Source organism: Pinus tabuliformis, chromosome 9, assembly GCF_031772625.1.
Source record: "Pinus tabuliformis cultivar Carrire ecotype Pingquan chromosome 9, CPIR1, whole genome shotgun sequence".
Classification (NCBI taxonomy): Eukaryota; Viridiplantae; Streptophyta; class Pinopsida; order Pinales; family Pinaceae; genus Pinus; species Pinus tabuliformis.
Genome location: NC_142307.1, coordinates 966019367 through 966039681, shown reverse-complemented (window position 1 = coordinate 966039681; position 20315 = coordinate 966019367). Strand labels below are relative to the sequence as shown.

General features: G+C 40.7%; 1 protein-coding gene across 2 annotated transcripts in view; it reads right to left on the bottom strand.

Moving 5' to 3' along the window:
• Positions 1–17994, bottom strand: part of LOC149151943 (UDP-N-acetylglucosamine transferase subunit ALG14-like protein) — a 94648-nt gene extending 76654 nt beyond the window's left edge. Inside the window, exon 1 of one of the 2 annotated variants that reach the window (XM_089440017.1) lies at positions 17589–17994. In XM_089440017.1, coding sequence (XP_089296143.1) covers positions 17589–17760 — 172 coding nt within the window. In that variant the 5' untranslated portion in view covers positions 17761–17994. The remainder of the gene's footprint in view (positions 1–17588) is intronic. The other variant, XM_089440016.1, reaches the window with a different exon arrangement.
• Positions 17995–20315: the final 2321 nt, after the last annotated feature.

Genomic DNA, 20315 nt, shown 5'->3' with positions numbered 1-20315 from the left:
AACCACGTTGTCTCTTATGAGCTTGGACACAGGCTGGAGGGCTCGACTCTTACTAGAGTACTCCAAGGACAGAGTTGCATGTGAGGTTCTAGATGGGCAGGTGGCGGATGACAGGTACAGGGTGGTCAATGAGATCATCTACTACAGGGACTGGATCTTCTTGACTGAGGGATCTCAGCTCAAGAAAAAGATACTTCAGGCATCACATGATTCACCATTCGTCGGCCATCAAGGGTTTACCAAAGCCTATAGGGCTATTAGAGAGAGGTTCTCATGGAAGGGCCTCAAGGAGGACGTACTCCAGCATGTCCGAGAGTGCGATGTTTGCCAGAGGAACAAGGGGAAGATGAGCCATCCCGCAGGATTATTGCAACCTCTTCCCATTCCAGAGGGGAGATGGGAGTGTATTTCGATGGACTTCATCACAGGGTTGCTCATGGTACAGGGCAAGGATTGCATCTTTGTCGTCGTTGATCGACTGACAAAGTACGCACATTTTTTCGCCATATCCACGCACTACACAGCAGCACAGGTGGCCGAACTGTTCTTCAGAGAGGTCTTTAGGTTACATGGTCTTCCTAAGACCATCACCAATGACAGGGACAGCCATTTCATGGGCGGATTTTGGCAGGAGCTTTTCTAGTTGGTGGGGACGGAGTTGACACCGAGTACCAGTTATGACCCACAGACAGACGGGCAGACAGAGATAGTTAACAAGTGGCTGGAGGGCTACTTGTGTAACTATGTCAGTAGGCAGCAAAAAGCATGGCTGAAGTGGCTGCACCTAGGGGAGTACTGCTACAACACTACACATCACATGTCCATCAGTATGTCACCATTCTATGCTTTGTATAGATATCATCCTTTATCTTTTGCTGACGTGATGTTTGGTGCTAGCAAGGCTCCGAGAGCCAAGATTTGGATCCAAGAGACTCAGGATATTCTCCAAGCTCTCAAGGATAATATGGCTACAACGCAGAACCAGCAGAAGCTGTATGCTGACAGGGGTCGGGTGGAGAGACAGTTTGAGGTAGGGGACTTGGTCTACCTACGATTACAGCCATACCGACAGTCGTCATTGAAGCAGAAGGGGGCTGAAAAGCTCAATCCCTGCATTTATGGGCCATACAGGGTGATACGCGGGATTGGACAGGTTGCGTATGAGTTGGAGCTGCCCCAAGGCACCAAGATTCATAATGTCTTTCATGTATCATGCCTGAAGAAGGCATTGGGACAGCATGTGACAGTGACAGATGAGCTACCGCCCCGGATGATGAGGGGCATTTGGTGTTGCAGCTAGAGGCTATTATTGATACCAGGGAGAGGCAGCTACGAAGCAGGACGGTCCAGGAATTCTTGGTGAGGTGGAAGAATTTACCGAATGAGGATGCCACTTGGGAGAGTGAAAAAATTTTGCAGCATTCATGACTTCAAGCAACGCCGGGGGAGACTGTAATATTCCTAATTAGCCATGGCTAATTGGAATATTCGATTTTTGCTCAATTTTGCCTTCTATAGTTATTTATAAATAAAAAGGTGAGGAAAGGGGGGCATAACTCACTTTTAGAATAAAGTCACTCCCTAGTAGCACAACGTTGTAACTTAAAGGGGAGCCAAGGGAGCCAAAGGACCACGTAGAGGGGGGTCCCATGTAGACACTTGGAGGGACTGCGCAGATGGAGAAAAACACGTGGCAAGAGAAAGGCTACGTTGGAAGAGGTGGGCCTTAGGGTTGAGAAGGGCCAATGCTATAAAGGAGAGAGGAGCCTCCTCATTTTGGCATTTGATTATGTGCATTTGAGCTAGTCACTTCGACTTAGAGCACGCTGGCTATTTAGCCGGTCTACAGCACTGTTTAGTGCAACGAGTGTCTCCGTTCGGAGATCTCACCCTTAGCCCCGGGGGACTTCGAGTGCCTGCTCGAGCAAGGTAGTTTTCAGCAATCTTTGCAGGAGGATTGACCTTTGGAGTGAGGAGGAACTGAGCATTTTTGGATAACTGCGCAGTCTTGAGAGAGGGATGCAGTTCTTTTGGTGGGAGTTCCAGATTGAGGGTTTTGCAAAGGATTTCAACTGGGGAAATTGAGCAAAGGATCAGCCCTTGCATATTGGAGGATTTTGGCAGAGTTTCGGGCGGAGTTTTGGAGGGTTCCATTCTGTGGCAGCGCAGAGCCTTGAGGGATTGCGTAGGTCCTCAAGGGGACAATTTTCGGGGGTCAGCCATTTTTGAAAAGCTTTCTGGGCTTTTCTGGGTTTATTGAGTAGAGTCGGATTCCAGAGTTTCAGCGTTTTCTGAGGAGGGGAACAGCCCCAAATCCTCATTTGGTTCCAGTAGCAACACAACAGTTCTCCGGCAGCGTGGACGCAGTTCAGAGAGAAGCCATTTCCTTGCTATTCTCAGTGTATTTCTTCACTTGCCTTAAGCAAGCCGAGGTGCTATCTTTCTGATCACCTCTTGTACTCATTCCATTACTCAGTGTAATAAAATGGCTTAGCATTTCTCTCTGCATTTCTTGAGCATCTGCTTGTATTCCGTGTTTATATTGTTATATGTTGCACCACTATTATTTTTTTTGAGCTTCCCGGTTACTATATCATTTGCACGTATTGGGTTGGAGTTTGCTTGGGTTTGAGGAATATCCCTGAAACAGGATATTATAGGTGCGAAGGGATGACACGCAGCCATCCTCTTTTAATCAACATCTATTCATTTCCACAGGAAATGGAGCGCTCCAGCAGATATGCCCTCTACGTGTCAGCAGTTACACCAACTGTTCTACAATTGTATATTTTGATTTGTATATTGAAAAGAATGGGGAGGTGAAAGGTGAAGGGAGACAGAGGGTCAGTTCCTTCTACATAAATATTACCTCTGAAGACAAAGGGAGGACTTTTTTTTGGGCAGAACGACTTTTGATTTTTTGTTGTGCTAATAAAGAAGACTGTTTGGTCAAGAAAGAGCCTTTTTTCAGATTCATTTGCCTCTTCTTTCATGTGTTTAGAATTAGGATGTTGTTGCTGGCATAAATATAAATGTGATTTGTTTTGTGCATATTGATAACAAATAGTTCGTGACTAGTCTTGGTTATTCAAATATGATTTGTTACCATGGTTAATTCATGAGCGATTGCTGATTTGAGACCTTGTTAAACATCAGTTGCAAGTTTTATTTGTATGGAAAGGAATGTGTATTCCTGTATAAGTAATTAGATTGCAATTAAGATTTAATACAGCCTTGTTCATCTGTGAACCAGTAATTGATTCATTAGGACTTGGAATCTATATATGATGTTTAACCTCCTTTTGTTATGCTCCTGCAGGATAGATTAGAATAGTTAGGACTAGCATAAGTAGTTAGAATTAGCGTAGATAAGATTTGATACATATAGGTTAGTTGTTTCTTTTGTTGATTTAATTGAAGTCTTCCTCCAAGAAGCAATCTTTCAACATCTATAACAGTTTACGGGATCCTTTAAAACCTGTTGGAACTAGCCACTTCAAACGAAAGCGGATCTAATTGGGGTCTGCAATCGGGTTAGTTCCCCTTGTTGGCATAGCGAAAATTCGCCCTGTCAACACCTTCAAACCAAGATTCTTGGCATCACTGGACTCTGGAACCCTAATACAAATCTAAGATGGCTTTCCACATCTCATATGTTTTCTTCCCATGGAGATGAGGGATAATATGGTCACTAAACCCCTCAAGAATGATCCTCCTAGCCTTGGTGTCATTCTTATTAAGCTACATCAACTGTTAGGAATCTTGAGGTGGAGCTATTTGTTCCGACACAAATTTTGGCACCCCATTATCTTCCAACACCACTGATGTTAGGTCCATATAATACTAGTGTATTCCCCCATTATTATTGTCATTGTAGCCCTTATTGTTATTATTGTGCCCATGTTGTCCCCATAATGTTATTATTGTGCCCCATAGAAACCCACTGTTGTTATTGTTGTGCCCTTACATTATTATTGTTATGTCGGCTCTAATTATATTGTGACCCCTTAGACTCCTATATATAGAAAGGAGGTTTTATCATTTGTATTATCCAAGAATTGTTCATTTGTGTAATGCAAAGGAGGTTGCCCCCTCGAAGAGACTGATTTTGAAGTCATTGATCTATATTTTCTATCTTTTTGTGAGCTGGTTGCATAACATTTGGTATCAAAGCTTTGGATTCTAGGGTTTCGCTGCTTCAAACAAGTCCTCGTGGCATTTTCGCTATAACTTTTTTTCTACGAAGCTTTAGAAGCTGAAAAAACCCATTTGAGACGAAATCTTGATGAACATCTTGTCCAAATTTCAGATCTTGTCTCGCTATATTTTCGGAGATATGATCCAAGGAAGTTAGGGTTTTTGCAGGCTCCCGAATTCCATCTCAAACAAGTGACCTTGGGAAAATCGTCATAACTTTCTCTCTGAGCATCGAATTCGAATTTTGTAAGAAGTGACAGAAAGATGACAGACTATAGTTTGTTGGGTATTGTTTTCAGGTCCGAAGGTCGAAACAGTGACACGTGGCACTTCGTACAAGTTCGCTCTACTGAACCAGTCTATAATCAGGTCATTGTGGGAGATTAGGCATAACGCTTTCTTGGAGAATCCAATCTCGATCAAACTTGTGGGGTTGGAAAGAGGACTCAGAGGGCTACCACAGGACGAAATTTCAAACCTTGGAGATCCACCATTACAGAGATACAACAGATTCAATATCGAGCTCCTACAAAGAAAAAAAAGTGTGTATTTTTTTTAAATTTGCATAAGTTTTGTTTGAAAAAATAATTTGAAGTGATTCAAAGGGCATAGTGAAGCATAATACTCATTAATTGATGCCCCGAAGAAAGAAAATGGAAACACCTAGTAAGCAACCCGAAAGTTCTACTATGATGCATGAAGAAGAAGAAGAAATGCAACATGATATATCAAAATTACGAGACCAAGTGCAACAATTTTCGCTCTCACAAAGAGTAACCAAAAATGAAATGGAAGCTAAGATGGATGGTTTGAAGAATAGCTTAAAATCAGACATGGAAGGATTGAAGAATGGCATGAAAGCTAATATGGATGACATGAAAGCTAATATGGTTGACATGAAAGATAATATGGAAGATTTTAAGAATGGTTTAAAAGCAGACATGGAAGGTTTCAAGGAAGGTTTGACAAGGTTGCTACAAGAAATGCTTCCTAATGGCGGAAAGAAATGCTTCCGACAGTTCCGGCGTTTCCAGCTTTTCTAGCAGTTCTGGCTTTTCCGGCATTTCCGGCTTTTCCGTCAGTTCCAGCTTTTCCGGCTTTTCCGTCAATTCCGGCTTTTCCGGCAATTCCGGATTTTCCGGCTTTTCCAGCAGTTCTGGCTTTCTGCCCTCTGGATCAGGGCAACGTTATTCCTTAAGATCTCTCCTCCTAGTAAAACCCAAAGACAAGTAGAGAGAGGAAGAGATCCCAAGTGTGTTGAAATGACTTGAAGGCCACCTCTATTTATACTAAAACGTTGAGCACATGTGGGGTTTATTGGGTTGTTGGTCGACCTTGACGAATTGTCTTATAACGCAAATAAATTCATAACTCCATGAATACTTATCAGAATCGGATGATCTTTAGATCAATCCTACACCTCTCGATGAGAGGGATCCAAGAAAAATATCAGCTGCCATAAATAAGATGATCCTTCCGGCCTTTCCGGCTTTCCAGCTTTTCTGGCTTTTCCGACAGTTCCGGCTTTCTGCCCTCTGGATCAGTGCAATGTTATTCCTTAGGATCTCTCCTCCTAATAAAACCCAAAGACAAGTAGAGAGAGGAAGAGATCCCAAGTGTGTTGAAATGACTTGAAGGCCACTTGAGGAACAGATCCCAAATGTGTTCAAAATCGGATGATCTTTAGATTAATCCTACACCTCTCTATGAGAGGGATCCAAGAAAAATATCAGCTGCCATAAATAAGATGATGATTTTCCGGCAGTTCCGGCTTTTCCAGCTTTTCCGGCAGTTCCGACTTTTCTACCCTCTGGATCACGACAACGTTATTCCTTAGGATCTCTCCTCCTACTAAAACCCAAAGACAGGTAGAGAGAGGAAGAGATCCCAAGTGTGTTGAAATGACTTGAAGGCCACCTCTATTTATACTTAAACGTTGAGCACACGTGGGGTTTATTTGGTTGTTGGCCGACCTTGACGAATTGTCTTATAACGCAAATAAATTCATAACTCCATGAATACTTATCAAAATCGGATGATCTTTCGATCAATCCTACACCTCTCGATGAGAGGGATCCAAGAAAAATATCAGTTGCTACAAGAAATGCTTCCGACAGTTCCGTCTTTTCCGGCAGTTTCGGCTTTTCTGGCTTTTCTAGCAGTTCCGGCTTTTCCGAAATTTCTGGCTTTTCCATCAATTCCGACTTTTCCTGCTTTTCCAGCAGTTTCGTCTTTTCCGGCAGTTCCGGCTTTTCCAGCAATTCCGTATTTTCTAGCAATTCTGTCTTTTCCGACAGTTCCAGCTTTTCCGACAATTCTGTCTTTTCCGACAGTTCCGGCTTTTCCGACAATTCCGGCTTTTTCGAATTTTCTGGCTTTTCTGACTTTTCCGGCAGTTCCAGCTTTTCCGGCAGTTCCGGCTTTTCCGGCTTTTCTGGCTTTTTCGACAGTTCCGGCAGTTCCGGCTTTTTCGACAGTTCCGGCAGTTCCGGCTTTCTGCTCTCTGGATCAGGGCAACGTTATTCCTTAGGATCTCTCCTCCTACTAAAACCCAAAGACAAGTAGAGAAAGGAAGAGATCCCAAGTGTGTTGAAATGACGTGAAGACCACCTCTATTTATACTAAAACGTTAAGCACATGTGGGGTTTATTTGGTTGTTGGCCGACCTTGACGAATTGTCTTATAACGCAAATAAATTCATAACTCCATGAATACTTATCAGAATCGGATGATCTTTAGATCAATCCTACACCTCTCGATGAGAGGGATCCAAGAAAAATATCTGCCATAAATAAGATGACCCACATGGAGTTTGGCCCTAGTTGCCAATTTTAACACTCCCTCTCAACTAGAGAGAACTCCATCCGTTGATCCATATGTCCGACTGTACTATCTCTGCCATCAGTGCCCTGCACTGCTCTGATCTTCTGAGATCTACTCTACTAAGCTCTGCTCTGCTCTACTCTGCTTTGATCTGCTGTGCTCTGCTCTGCTCTGCTTTGCTCTGCTCTACTGAACCATGAAGAAGAAGGATTGATCGAGAATGTCTCATACCATTCTCTACTGACCCGAAGTCAATTTCATCTGAAGAGAGTGTGTCACATCACTCTTACTAAACTGAAGTCAGTTTTATTGATCCCAGATCAATATCACAAGAGAGTGTCTCAAACCACTCATACTGATCCCAAATCATTTTCATTGATCCCAGATCAATGTCACAAGAGAGTGTCTCAAACCACTCATACTAATCCCAGATTAGTTTCATTTATCCCAGATCAATGTCACAAGAGAGTGTCTCAAACCACTCATACTGATCCCAGATCAGTTTCATTGATCCTAGATCAATGGAGGTCATCCTAGCATAGGGAGTACGGTAGATACAGCGATGCGTCCATCGATAGTACTAATATGGTCCCTATCCTCATTTCCCTGCTCATTGATCAAATGAGAGGTACTTCCCATGAGTCCCAAACTGCATGGGTAGGATGCCTCGACAGAAGAACTAATCATCTTGTCCACAGGAGAATGAATCATCCTGTCAATGGATGCCACTGAGAACTAATCATCCTAGCCCACAAGAGAACTAATCATCCTGTTCCACAGTCGCCACGGAGAATAAATCATCCTGACCCACAGGAGAACTAATCATCCTATTCCATAGTCACCACGGAGAACAAATCATCCTATTCATAGCGCACCACCAAGGGAGGGTGAGTCGCCCTGTAGTCGTATGTTGCTCTAGTAAGTACCCCAAGCCCCCCATAGCTCCTAGAGCTCAATGCATGCAACATGCAGGACCCTTATAAGAAGGTCTCTCAACGACTCCAAGTCGTTCGGGAAAGTCACAGATTTGACCTTTCCCCGGGGCTTTGACAAAATGTCTGCGACCTGTACATCAGTCTCAATGCGATGGAGCCTCCTCGCTCATCGACTTACCATATCACAAACGAGGCAGTATCTGATGTCTATTTGCTGGAGCAATCATCGAATACAGGATTCCTCAATAATCGAATCCCCCCTTTGGTTGTCACAGAGAATCACAGTGGTATTCATCATGTGTACAAATAGCTCACTTAAGAGCTTCTGCAACCATGCAGCTTCACACGAGATCATACTCGTAGCTATGTATTCGATCTCGGTGGTGCTTATAGCAACCGACTTCTGCTTCCTGCTCATCCATGATATCGAAGCAGAATCCAAAGAGAACTAGCACTGAGAAGTGCTCTAGTGATCCTCCATGCTGCCTGCCTAGTCAGCATTCAAATAATCATGCAGTTTCATATTTCCAATAGTGTATCTCAATCCATGAGAGATTGTGCCCCAAAGATATCTCAGAAGATTCTTGGCACCAATCCAGTGAGGCTCAACCAAATATGAGCTCACCATGCTAACTGCAAAACATATGTCCAGACGGAAGTTCACCAAGAACATCAACGCGAATGAGTTTATGAAACTCAGAGGCATTTCCCAAATCTGGTCCGACATCACTACCATATAACTTCTGAAAGTTAAGATCCTCGAGGTAGTCACAGGCTTGCAGTTTATCATTCCACATTCGGAATCCAACTCCCTCTTACTTCTGCAAATGAGAGGATCTGCACCTGTCAGAAATAGGTCGTCCTCATAAGGTGCCGGTATGAGAGGTCTATCATCCACAACCTTCGGGTAATGGTTTGGATCGGTTTCACTCCTAGTGAATCTCAGCTTCATCAGACAGCTATCAATCCTCTCATACTACGCCCGGGGTGTTTTGCTTCAAGCCATAGAGGGATTTCTTCCACCTGTATACATGAGATTCCCGATCATGAATCTCAAACTCCTCTGGTTGTTCCAAACCTGTGGACCTGCTGCATGAGGAGAATGGTCCCCTTATAAGATTTTCATTCAGTACATCTCAGACATGTCCCTTCATGCTCTACTTGAATTCAGACATCCCTATCACCATTTGATTCACATCAGGTAGGGCCCCATAGGTAGACCTCCGGTGTTATAGATGCAATATGTCAATTGACATGATCCCCAATGGACCATACTGCAACTTGATACAAATTGCCAATCCTGAACCCATGAGAAAAAGCATCTTTGAAAATTATATTTTTTAACACGTACCTTTCCATCGATGAATGCCACCCTGAAACCTTTGACTTCCATTTCCGAGATGGACACCAGGTTCTTCTTGTGATCAGGTACATAAAAGAGATTCTGTAAACGAATCGAGTTACCCTTTTTCAATTGAGAGTTAACATTCCCTCCACCCTTTCCAGGATAGGTGGCATCGGCTCCAAGTATAATCCCATGATTGTTTCCATCTCTACCAAATTAGAGAGTGCACCCATCTATTTGATGAAGTGCCTTGAAGCACTACAATCTATAAGCCAGATTCCCAAAGAATCTGAAGGAGAGGGCCAATACAAGATAACGCTTCTTTATCTTATCAGAAACAACATTTGATTCTTCATACTTGGGGTTCCTTGCTTTCTATGAAGAGTCGACCATTTCCTTGATGACTTGCATTACCTGTCATTCCTTTGATCATTGAAGATGTCCCTAGAATGATTGTTATCATCATCAAGTGATGTGTCCATTCGGACACTCCTTCGCATAATGGCCAAACTAGTTATCTGCCTTTCCTTCCACCCTGAGATCCGGTCTTCCAATGAAGTGATCTTTAGGTAGGCCATATTTCACTGTACCATTCTGATAATATTCTCTGCTTCGACTTCACCCTTGGTGAATTTGAAGAGGGATGAGGAATCCACTGATCCGTTTATCCTTTCCCAACTGTCTTTGGTGATTGCTCTTTCACTCTTGCTTGGGCATTGTCTTCACCTCAGCTCCGATACCATGTTAATTTTAGGTATGTTCTATGCTTAGAGCAATTTATTTCAATTTTCACAATTAGCTCCATATATTTTCCAGATTAGCAATCACATCAGCATTAAAGTAAACTGCAGATAGAACATAAACATAAATCGTAGAAGACAAGCCAAGACAAGAGGACACAAGATGTGGCGCTAGCCAGGGACAAACCCCAATGTGGGGAAACCCTTGATCAATTATTCTTATATGTTCTATAGTTCAACAGAGAGAGAGAGAGATAGTACGTTTACAACAGAAGTCAACACTTACTTATCTAGATAAGAGCATAGATCATCTCTAAGAAGATGATACATGAGATCAGTTGAAGACATGTTGCTTCAACTAATTCTCCAAGGCAACTCCTTCAACTATCGTTGTGCTGCATTTCGTCATCATGTTGCACCTCACCGCGCTGCACCATGTTGCACCCATCATCACTATGTTGCATCTCATCACGCTTCATTAATCATGACTGTACCCATCACTGTACTGCATTATGTGCCATCGCTACACCTTGTTGCCATCCTGACCTATGTGTTGGCTGCACCTTGCTTGCTTGTTGTCCCTTGCTTGCTTGTTGTCCCTAGCATGCTTGTTGTCCTTAGCATGCTTGTTGTTGCATGCTAGTTGCCCCTTGCATGCTAGCTGTAACATTGCATACTTGGTGTATTTGTTGCTAAGTACCATACAACTGTCCCAATGTTAGTTAGTTGTCCCTTGCATGCTGCTCTCCTTCGGAAACAGATGCTCCAGCTGTTTCGGCAGTTCTAGCAGTTTCGGCTGTTCCCGCCAGTTCCGGTTGTTCCCGGTAGTTCCGGCAGTTCCGACTTTTTCGGCTTTTCCGGCATTTCCGGCTTTTTCGGCTTTTTTGGCAGTTCCGAATTTTCCGGCTTTTCCGGCATTTCCAGCTTTTTCAGCTTTTCCAGCAGTTCTATCTTTTCCGGTAGTTCTGGCAGTTCCAGCTTTTCCGGCTTTTCTAGCAGTTTCAGCTTTTCCAAAGTTTCCGACTTTTTTAGCAGTTCTGGCTTTTCTAGCTTTTTCGGCAATTCCATCTTTTCCGACAATACCAGCTTTTCCGGCTTTTCTGGCAATTCCGGCTTTTCCGGCATTTCCAGCTTTTCCGACAGCTTCGGCGTTTCCGGCTTTTACGGCTTTTCCGACAATTCCGTCTTTTCTGACAGTTCCGGCTTTTCCGACAGTTCCGGCTTTTCCGGCATTTCCGACGTTTCCAGCAGTTCCGGCGTTTCCAGCGGTTCCGGCTTTTCCAGCTTTTCTGGCAGTTCTGACTTTTCCAGCATTTCTAGCTTTTCCGACAATTCCGACTTTTCCGGCTTTTCCGACAGTTCCAGCTTTTCCGACTTTTCCGACTTTTCCAGCTTTCTGCCCTCTGGATCAAGGCAACGTTATTCCTTAGGATCTCTCCTCCTACTAAAACCCAAAGACAAGTAGAGAGAGGAAGAGATCCCAAGTGTGTTGAAATGACTTAAGGCCACCTCTATTTATACTAAAACGTTGATAACATGTGGGGTTTATTTGGTTGTTGGCCGACCTTGACAAATTGTCTTATAACGCAAATAAATTCATAATTCTATGAATACTTATCAGAATCGGATGATCTTTAGATTAATCCTACACCTCTCGATGAAAGGGATCCAAGAAAAATATCAGCTGCCATAAATAAGATGACCCACATGGATTTTGGCCCTAGTTGCCAATTTTAACAAAGATCCCGGTACATCTGACACATTTAGCTGGAAAAATGATTCATTATGGTACAAAAATCGCTTATACCTCTATAAGAATTCCCCACTCAAACAAAAGATTCTTCTCGAATTGTACAACTCTCTGTTAGGAGGGCACTCAAGATTTTTAAAAACTTACCACAGGGTTAAGAAGGAATTTTTTTGGGATGGCCTTAAATCTGATATTCAAAAGTTTGCGGCAGAATGTTTGGTTTGCCAACAAAATAAATTTGAAACAATTAAGACCCTCGGTTTGTTACAACCTTTATCCATTCCAAGTCAACATTGGGAGGAGGTTTCAATGGATTTTATCACAAGTCTACCCAAGTCTAAAGGAAAGAGTGTCATCATGGTGGTAGTTGATAGACTTACCAAGTATGCACACTTTTGTGCATTATCTCATCCATTTAAAGCCAGTATAGTTGCTACTGCATTTATGGAAACAATACAAAAGCTACATGGAAACCCAAAGATTATTGTAAGTGATAGAGATCCCATTTTCACTGGAAATTTTTGGACGGAATTATTTTCTTGTTTGGGTACTCAGTTAGCTCATAGCTCATCTTATCATCCTCAATCTGATGGGCAAACTAAGATAGTGAACAAATGTTTGGAAGGATATCTTTGTTGCTTTGTAACTGATAAACAGACACAATGGGTCAAGTGGTTGCCTCTGGCTGAATGGTGGTATAACACTTCCTTCCATACTGCAACAAAAATGACCCCATTTATGGCACTTTATGGATATCATCCACCGTCCATCACATCATCTTTAAGAGAAAATTCTAAGGTTCAAGCAGTGGAAGATCACATCGAGCATCAACAACAAGTTCTTCAACTCTTAAAGGATAACCTCACTTTGGCGCAGAATAGAATGAAACAACAGGCAGATCAACATCGCAGCAAAAGAAGTTTTGATGTAGGTGACTGGGTATTTCTACGACTACAACCATACAAACAAATGTCCCTTAAGCAAGATAAGAAGGATAATAAATTATCACCAAAGTATTATGGTTCGTACAAGGTGTTGCAAAAGATTGGTACTATGGCATACAAATTGGAGCTTCCTGCATCTTCCCGAGTGCACCCAGTTTTCCATGTTTCATGCTTAAAGAAGGTTATAGGTGACAAACTCTCAGTTCAAACAATATTGCCAAAACTTGACGAGGAAGGAAAAATCATATTGGAACTTGAAGCAGTCACAAAAACAAGAACTCGACAGCTACGAAATCGATCAATTTCAGAGTATCTCATCAAGTGGAAGAACTTACCCGTTGAAGATTCCACATGGGAGGATGAGAATTTTATACAAAAGCATTCAGAACTACTCAAGTCTCAATTGAGGACAACACTTTCTTGAAGGAGAGGGGCATGTTAGGTACCTATAATACTAATGTATTCCCCCATTATTATTGTCATTGTAGCCCTTATCGTTATTATTGTGCCCATGTTGTCCCCATATTGTTATTATTGTGCCCCATAGAAGCCCACTATTGTTATTGTTGTGCCCTTACATTATTATTGTTATGTCGGCTCTAATTATATTGTGACCCCTTAAACTCCTATATGTAGCAAGGAGGTTTTGTCATTTGTATCATCCAAGAATTGTTCATTTGTGTAATGTAAAGGAGGTTGCCCCCTCAAAGAGGCTGATTTTTAAGTCGTTGATCTATCTTTTCTATCTTTTTGTGAGCCGGTTGCATAACAACTGAGATCCGCTCCTTCCAAGAGAAGTTTGAGGCTCCCTCTAAACATGGATCTGCCCTTAGTCCTTGGAACACCATATTGCTATCCAAAGATACTACTCTTCAAAACTCTAGCGCAAGCTCTCCTAACTAATCTGCGCTCTTCACTAACTGATTAAATTGGTGTTGGTCTTTGTGCTGAACTCTGCTTTGATACCATGTTAATTTTCCTTGAAACTATGCAACTACTTAGATGAATAACTGAAAAACAAGGTAACCGAAAACTGAAACCAAATTTACTTTCACCAAGATACAATGTTTATTAACAATTTATAAGCAATGGAATAAAACACCAGAGATAAAAACACATGCACACAAATTGACACGCTTGTTTACCCGGAAACCCAAATGGGAAAACTTGCTTTCTTTGTTTTGGTATTTTATTTATTGTTCTTGAGCAATAGGATCTATTACAATGCAATCCGTCTCTGAGAAAGCATTATGCTTCTTCTCACTAATCTCAGCTGATACAATTGATCTCGGCCCTCTAGCTCAGAATTGCTCCTCTGCTGAATAGCCTTGACTTGCCCTTGCAATCCTTGATCCCTTCTCCTTGATCTTTGCGCACTAGAAGCTCCATGATCTTTGCGCACTTGGGCCTATTTCTTTGCACAAATCAACTCCTAATCTCTAGAGCAAATCCTCCTATTTTCTTGTGCACTTGTGGTCTCCTATTTCTTAGGACACAAACTCTCGATTTTGCGCACAATCTCCTAAATCCTTGCGCACTTGTGATCTCCTATTTCTTAGGACACAAGCTCTCAATTTTGCGCACTCCACAATCAAAGAATGACCTCACAAACTCGTGAACAAACTTGTGATTCCATGTGCCTTCGTCCGCCTCTTTCTAAACCCAATTGAACATGCAAGGAAGGCCTAGTTCAATTTTACAAGTTGAGTTTTGATAGTGAGTTAACTGAGAGTGATATTCTTTCTCTCTACAATCAACACTTGGAGTCTTAACTCGTTCTTCCTTCAATCAAGACTAAAGACTAACTCGCTCTAACTAAACTTGTAATTCCCACCTCGTTCTGTATTTAAACTGATGAATACTTCACTTAATTGAAGCTCCAACTCTACACATGCCATCTTGATGATCGTTCCAGTAAACTGGATATAAACCCATCCTAACTGAAGTATAACTCATGAGCTCGCACTCATGCTAGAGAAAGACAAATCGAGGTCTTCACTAGCTAAGGCACAAGCCAGAAGACCTTTACTCACTACATTTTCAACAATCCCTACCCGTTCAACTCAATCTCATCAATGTAAAGGTCAGCCTTGAGATAAAGTTGGTCATGTTCTTTATGAGCACCAAGAGAAGTGCCATTACTAGCCTACTTTACCTACTCTCCTGAATGACAAATTCTTGTGATTGGCTTTGGTCATATCAAAGGTGGAAAATCCTCTCAAACCTAAGTAGGGCAATAATGTGTGGGATCCCATCAATTTGATATTGAGTCAACTATTGATGGATGGGGGGAACCCCCAAAGGCAAAGACGATCGGGTGGGGTTTTAGTTTCACAATAGTTCTCACAAACTATGCAAGCCAACCAACCCTAGACATAAATTTTATGTATTGATGTTTAAGCCTTTATGGCATTTTGGTATAAGGTCTTAAAGCTCTAGCTGGAAGGGTTCCAAATTGTTGTAGTGGCTACTTCCCATTTTTGATGAAATGTTGCGTATATAGTTTGCTCAATATCAATATAATAGTCAAAGGAAGTTGTTTATTCAAAAAATAATAATAACCAGATCTACAAAATGTTAAGGATGAACTATAGTGTAGGATCATTTTGTTGGAAGTTGCTTTCAGAAGCAGCCCCAAAGTTGAGGGTTGGATTACACAACAGAAACTCCAACAGTCACCAATTCTAAGGGGTATTTAATCCACCAAATCACCCAAAAACTTGCACCCAACCTAATCCCTTTTCGACATTGTAGAGGATGGACATCTAAATTAAGAGTTGATTAAACTAGTAATGATTTGAATGCTTAATATAAGGTCTACCAAGTTAACTTGAAACTCAAAGTGCCTCTAGCTTAGTTATAGAGTGTCAATATTGTAAAATCAAGGTCTATTCAATCTTGCAATGAATGGGGCTTGGTTCAATGTTAAAGTTGGAGTGTTTCATAGCCCCCGGCAAGGATAAAGTCCCCAACAGTGTTATCAAAACCAATCAAACCAACTGCTCAAATCTTTTCAAAGGTCTTCCAATTGGAACTTGTGGTTCAGACAAAAAATGGTCAGTTTTATATAACACAAGTCACTTCTAGTATAAACCAGTGGGTTCCATACAACACCATATGGAAGGCACGTGGGCCCACACAAAAAAAAAAAAATCAAAACCCCTTTCATTACTATTTAACTAGGGTTGAGTGTTCATCCTCATTCAGCATCATTCTTCTACAATTTTGGAGTTGTTGTTTTTCCAATTCAAAGTTCACATTTGGAGTCTTCATTTAAAGTGCTTGTAAAGGTATATAAAAGTTTAAAATTATTCCTATAACCCTAATTTTATTTAAAATAATATTGTTGTTTTCTCCCTAGAAATTTAGATATCCTAGTATTTATTTTTTTTTGCAGATTCATTTTTGTTGGTAAAAAAATTGCCATGGCTCTTAGAGAGGAGGATCCGACATGGAAGCATTGCCAATTGGTTGGGCATAAAATACTCTGTAACTACTATTAGAAAGAAATCATCGTGGATGAGCATCCCCAAGTTGAAGCAACACTTAACACATGCAAGAGGGAATATAAAACCTTGCAAAGAAGCTTCCGATGAACTAAGAGATGAGACACAATGTTATCTTGATGCATTCCAAGCAGCCAAAACCAAGAGGATGAGGAACCTTTAACCAATTCTTTCATATGATTAGATTGCAGAAGATAGTAATTATTAGTTAATAACTTAATACTATGCATACTGTTGGACTCTAGAGGCCATTTAGAGCCTTTTTGTTTGTGTATTTTGGTTTAATTATGGATTGCCCTCTATGCTATTTTGATTATAAGCAACCTTACTAGCTATATACATCAAATTTTTTGCATATTTCTGTCCAGTGGTTTGGATTCACATGGATGTATGTATGTATATTATATTTTGATGTAATTTTTGGTTGACTCATTCTTTTTCCAGTTTAAGTTCTGATAACATTGGTCCCAGAGACATGTTTTGTCCCTGATGAACCATCTCGCCTATGCAAGCAGGCCTTTGTGAGGATGGGGTCAGGTGCAACCCATATTTGGCAAAGTAGATTCTCTCCAGTCACGGCTTCTCAGCTAAGGAGCATATTTCAAGGGCTGTAAGCCAGCGACATTTCATTTCTAATATTCCTATTATGGGTTAGGGCGTGCTTACCACCGAGTTAATCACAACCAATAGAAAAAGAAAGAAAAAAATGAAATTCAAACATGACCCTGATTAGACTAGCCTCTTTTAGCCCTAACCAGGTTTGAAACCCAACCACACCAAGACAATATCAGATGCTGCTTGGAAGTAAAACACTGGCAACTGCTAAAATCGTTGTGGAGGTCTCCATGATTGTACCACAATCATGATAGCCAGCAATTGTCTGAAATTATTGTTTAATTGACTTACAACTGCACTCTTCAGCGATTACTAACATCACATTGGAAACACTTAATGATTTGGAAAGGTTAACAGCAGCGATTTTACACCATAGGATATTTAGCTTAAATCGATTTCTGTGTTACAAACCCAGATTATTCAATTTGCGAAATTTTATGGGGATTTAGATTAACATGACCATCACAGAGAGACATGTAATAAGAAAAGTATGATTAGTGATTACAACCGCACTCTTCAGCGATTACTAACATCACATTGGAAAAACTCAATGAATTGGAAAGGTTAACGGCAAAGATTTTACACCATAGGATCTTTAGCTTAAATCGATTTCGGTGTTACAAGCCCAGATTATTCAATTTGCGAAATTTGAAGGCTATTTAGATTAACATGACCATCACAGAAAAACATGTAATAAGAAAAGCGTGATTCAGTGACAGATCAAGAGAAATACCTGATCCGAGGACTATTAGTGTTGTGAGGTGCCGCCTAATAGATGACGAAGGAAGCGGCTTCCCGACATAAAATAATAGCACAATTATCAGGCGTGTAGTCAGCGTGATGAAGAGTGTGGCCAAAGCCAGAGGCAGCCACGCATTCCATCTTGTAACTGGAATTGATTCCATGTCTTTCTTTCTCTGGCAGGACTGAATGAACAGAGAAATGGATGGCTGAAGACTTTGTATCGTCACTTGCCTACTCCATTCGCGAATTCCACTCTACCCATATATGGGCTAGAGCAACAGGAAAATCTGCTTCTAATTAAAAAATTTACACCCCCATTAGAAAATATTGGATCTGGTCCTAAAGATGTTACACATGCACTAGAAAATATTGGATCCTGCTTGGATTATATCCTTAAAATGTTACGCAACCCCTGTAAAATATTGTATTATATAGGTATGTACGGGGTATTAAAAAATTGTTGTGAGTGAAAAAATATATTTATTGGAAATTTAATTTATATATTAATATGGCCATTGTGGCATTTGGAAGTGCGATCAGACATTGCATTAAAATTAAATTAATGTCTATTAAATTAGTTTATGGGGTTACTAGTGTTTTTTTTTTTTGCCATTTGCAATTTATTTATTTTTTACTTAAATCAATGATGTGCTGATCTAATCTTTTGCAATTTTTTTTTTTTACTTAAATCGATGATGTGCTGATTTAATATTTTAGCAGTTCCCTCACTAAAAAGACAATGTCAAGGAATTGTGGCTTACATATTGCCATAATTGTCCCTAATGTCTCTGGAAGCATCACATTCCAAAATGAAATGTTTTTCCGATTCCATTGCCCAGAAGTTCAAAAAATACACACCCGTTCTTCCCAAGCTTCTTTAGGTCTCTTCCACTGTCCCGTATCACACCAAAGTTGATGTGAATTAGTTCTTAATTGAGCAATAAGAATCTTTGTTCTCCACGGAATGTTGGCTCCAATGTACTATTTTTGTTGGAGATCAGAAGTGGGGTTGAATTCCTGAACATAGTACTTCTTCTTTCTACCCAACTCTTTCCCCCATATACACTTACGGAACTTCTCCATAACAAAATTATTTAACTCCTTGTTATCTGTGGGACATGCATTGAAGTAAATATTCCATTTTTGCTTCCATTTATTGTTTTGTCTCATCGATGATTTCTTTCGTTCACTCATGCCTTCATTGAAGATAACTTCTAGCCATCTACCTACTCTCATTTGCTCAATTCTTTTTAGATACCTTATAAGACGCACCATAGCAATTGCTCCAATGGAAGTTGCTCTTGTTTCACTCAACATTATCTCATAAGGAACCTAACTTTTTATTTTGAACTGGATCATGATCAAACATTTTTGGATTTTCTCAATTTAAATCCATTTTGAAACAGGGATGTTGCTAGCCCACAGTTCACACCCATATAATATCACTCGACAAACTAGGAGCCCAAAAATCACTTTTATCGTTTCCAATCCCATAACTTTGCCTCTCTACCTCTGTTTTGAAGTGCATATAATGCTTTCAACCCTCCTAAAATTCTCTTCTTTATGCAATCCTCCCAATTAAGCTTGTTGTTGAAATCGATCATAAGGTACTTGTATTCATTTACTTCTTCAAGAATGTTGCCTTCAAAAAAGAATGTATGTTGCCTTTGCTTCCTTTTATTAGAGAAAATCATTAATTTGGTCTTACTGGTATTGACTTGCATCCCCACTACTTTACAAAAATGCTCAAGGGCATATAGGTGCTTCTGCAATCCATGGACCTATTTACCAATCAATACAAGATCATCAACATATAAAGGAAGCTTTATCAAAAACTCCCCCAACGAAACACCATCCCCACCTTGTAGATTTAGCCAGTGTTCTAATTTGTCAATATATAAACCAAAAAGGGTAGGGGATAAAGGGCAGCCTTGCTTGACTCCGATGTCACTCCTAAAACTTTCTGAAATGCATGTTGAAGTTCTAATTTTAACTTTCACCTCTTCATAAAGCCTATGGACAACAGCTCTATATTGCAAAGGAATTTCAAGTTCCTCCATTCTATGCCATAACTTATCTCTAGGGACTGTGTCAAATGCCTTTTTGAAGTCAACAAAGCAGCAAAATACTTCTTCTTTGTCCCCCCAAACCTTTTCAATAATGTGTCTCGACGTGATACCATGATCTACTATAGAATGCTTTAGTCGAAAACCCGCTTGCCCTTTTGCCCTCTTTTCTTTTACTTCTACCCACTTACTGATTCTATTTTCTACCATGTCGTTGAAAAGCTTTGCAAACAAAGGAATGATCATGATGGTTCTATAGTTGGAAGGATTATTAATGTCTCCACTTTTAAAAAGGGGTATTGTTAGACTAGTTGTCCAATCTCTTGGGAATCCTTACCGAATGACGTTGTTGAATATTTCCATGATGTCTGGTGCCATAATGTTCATTCCCCACTTTAGATATTCCACCTCCTATAATGTGAAAAGATTTGTAGTTATGTTGATCCTAGGAGGAGGTTCAACCTCTAATTCTTTTTAATAGAGTTGTCTTGCATAGGCAAACCATTGATTGGTTGTAATATTATTTTCAATTTGCTTCTTCCTCGGTTGAAGTTCCTGCCAAAAAAGTTTTGGGTTATTCGTGCCTAGATATATAAGCCAAAGAGAGTGGTCACTTAAAAAACAAATACATGAGGTTTAAACCAATTGGT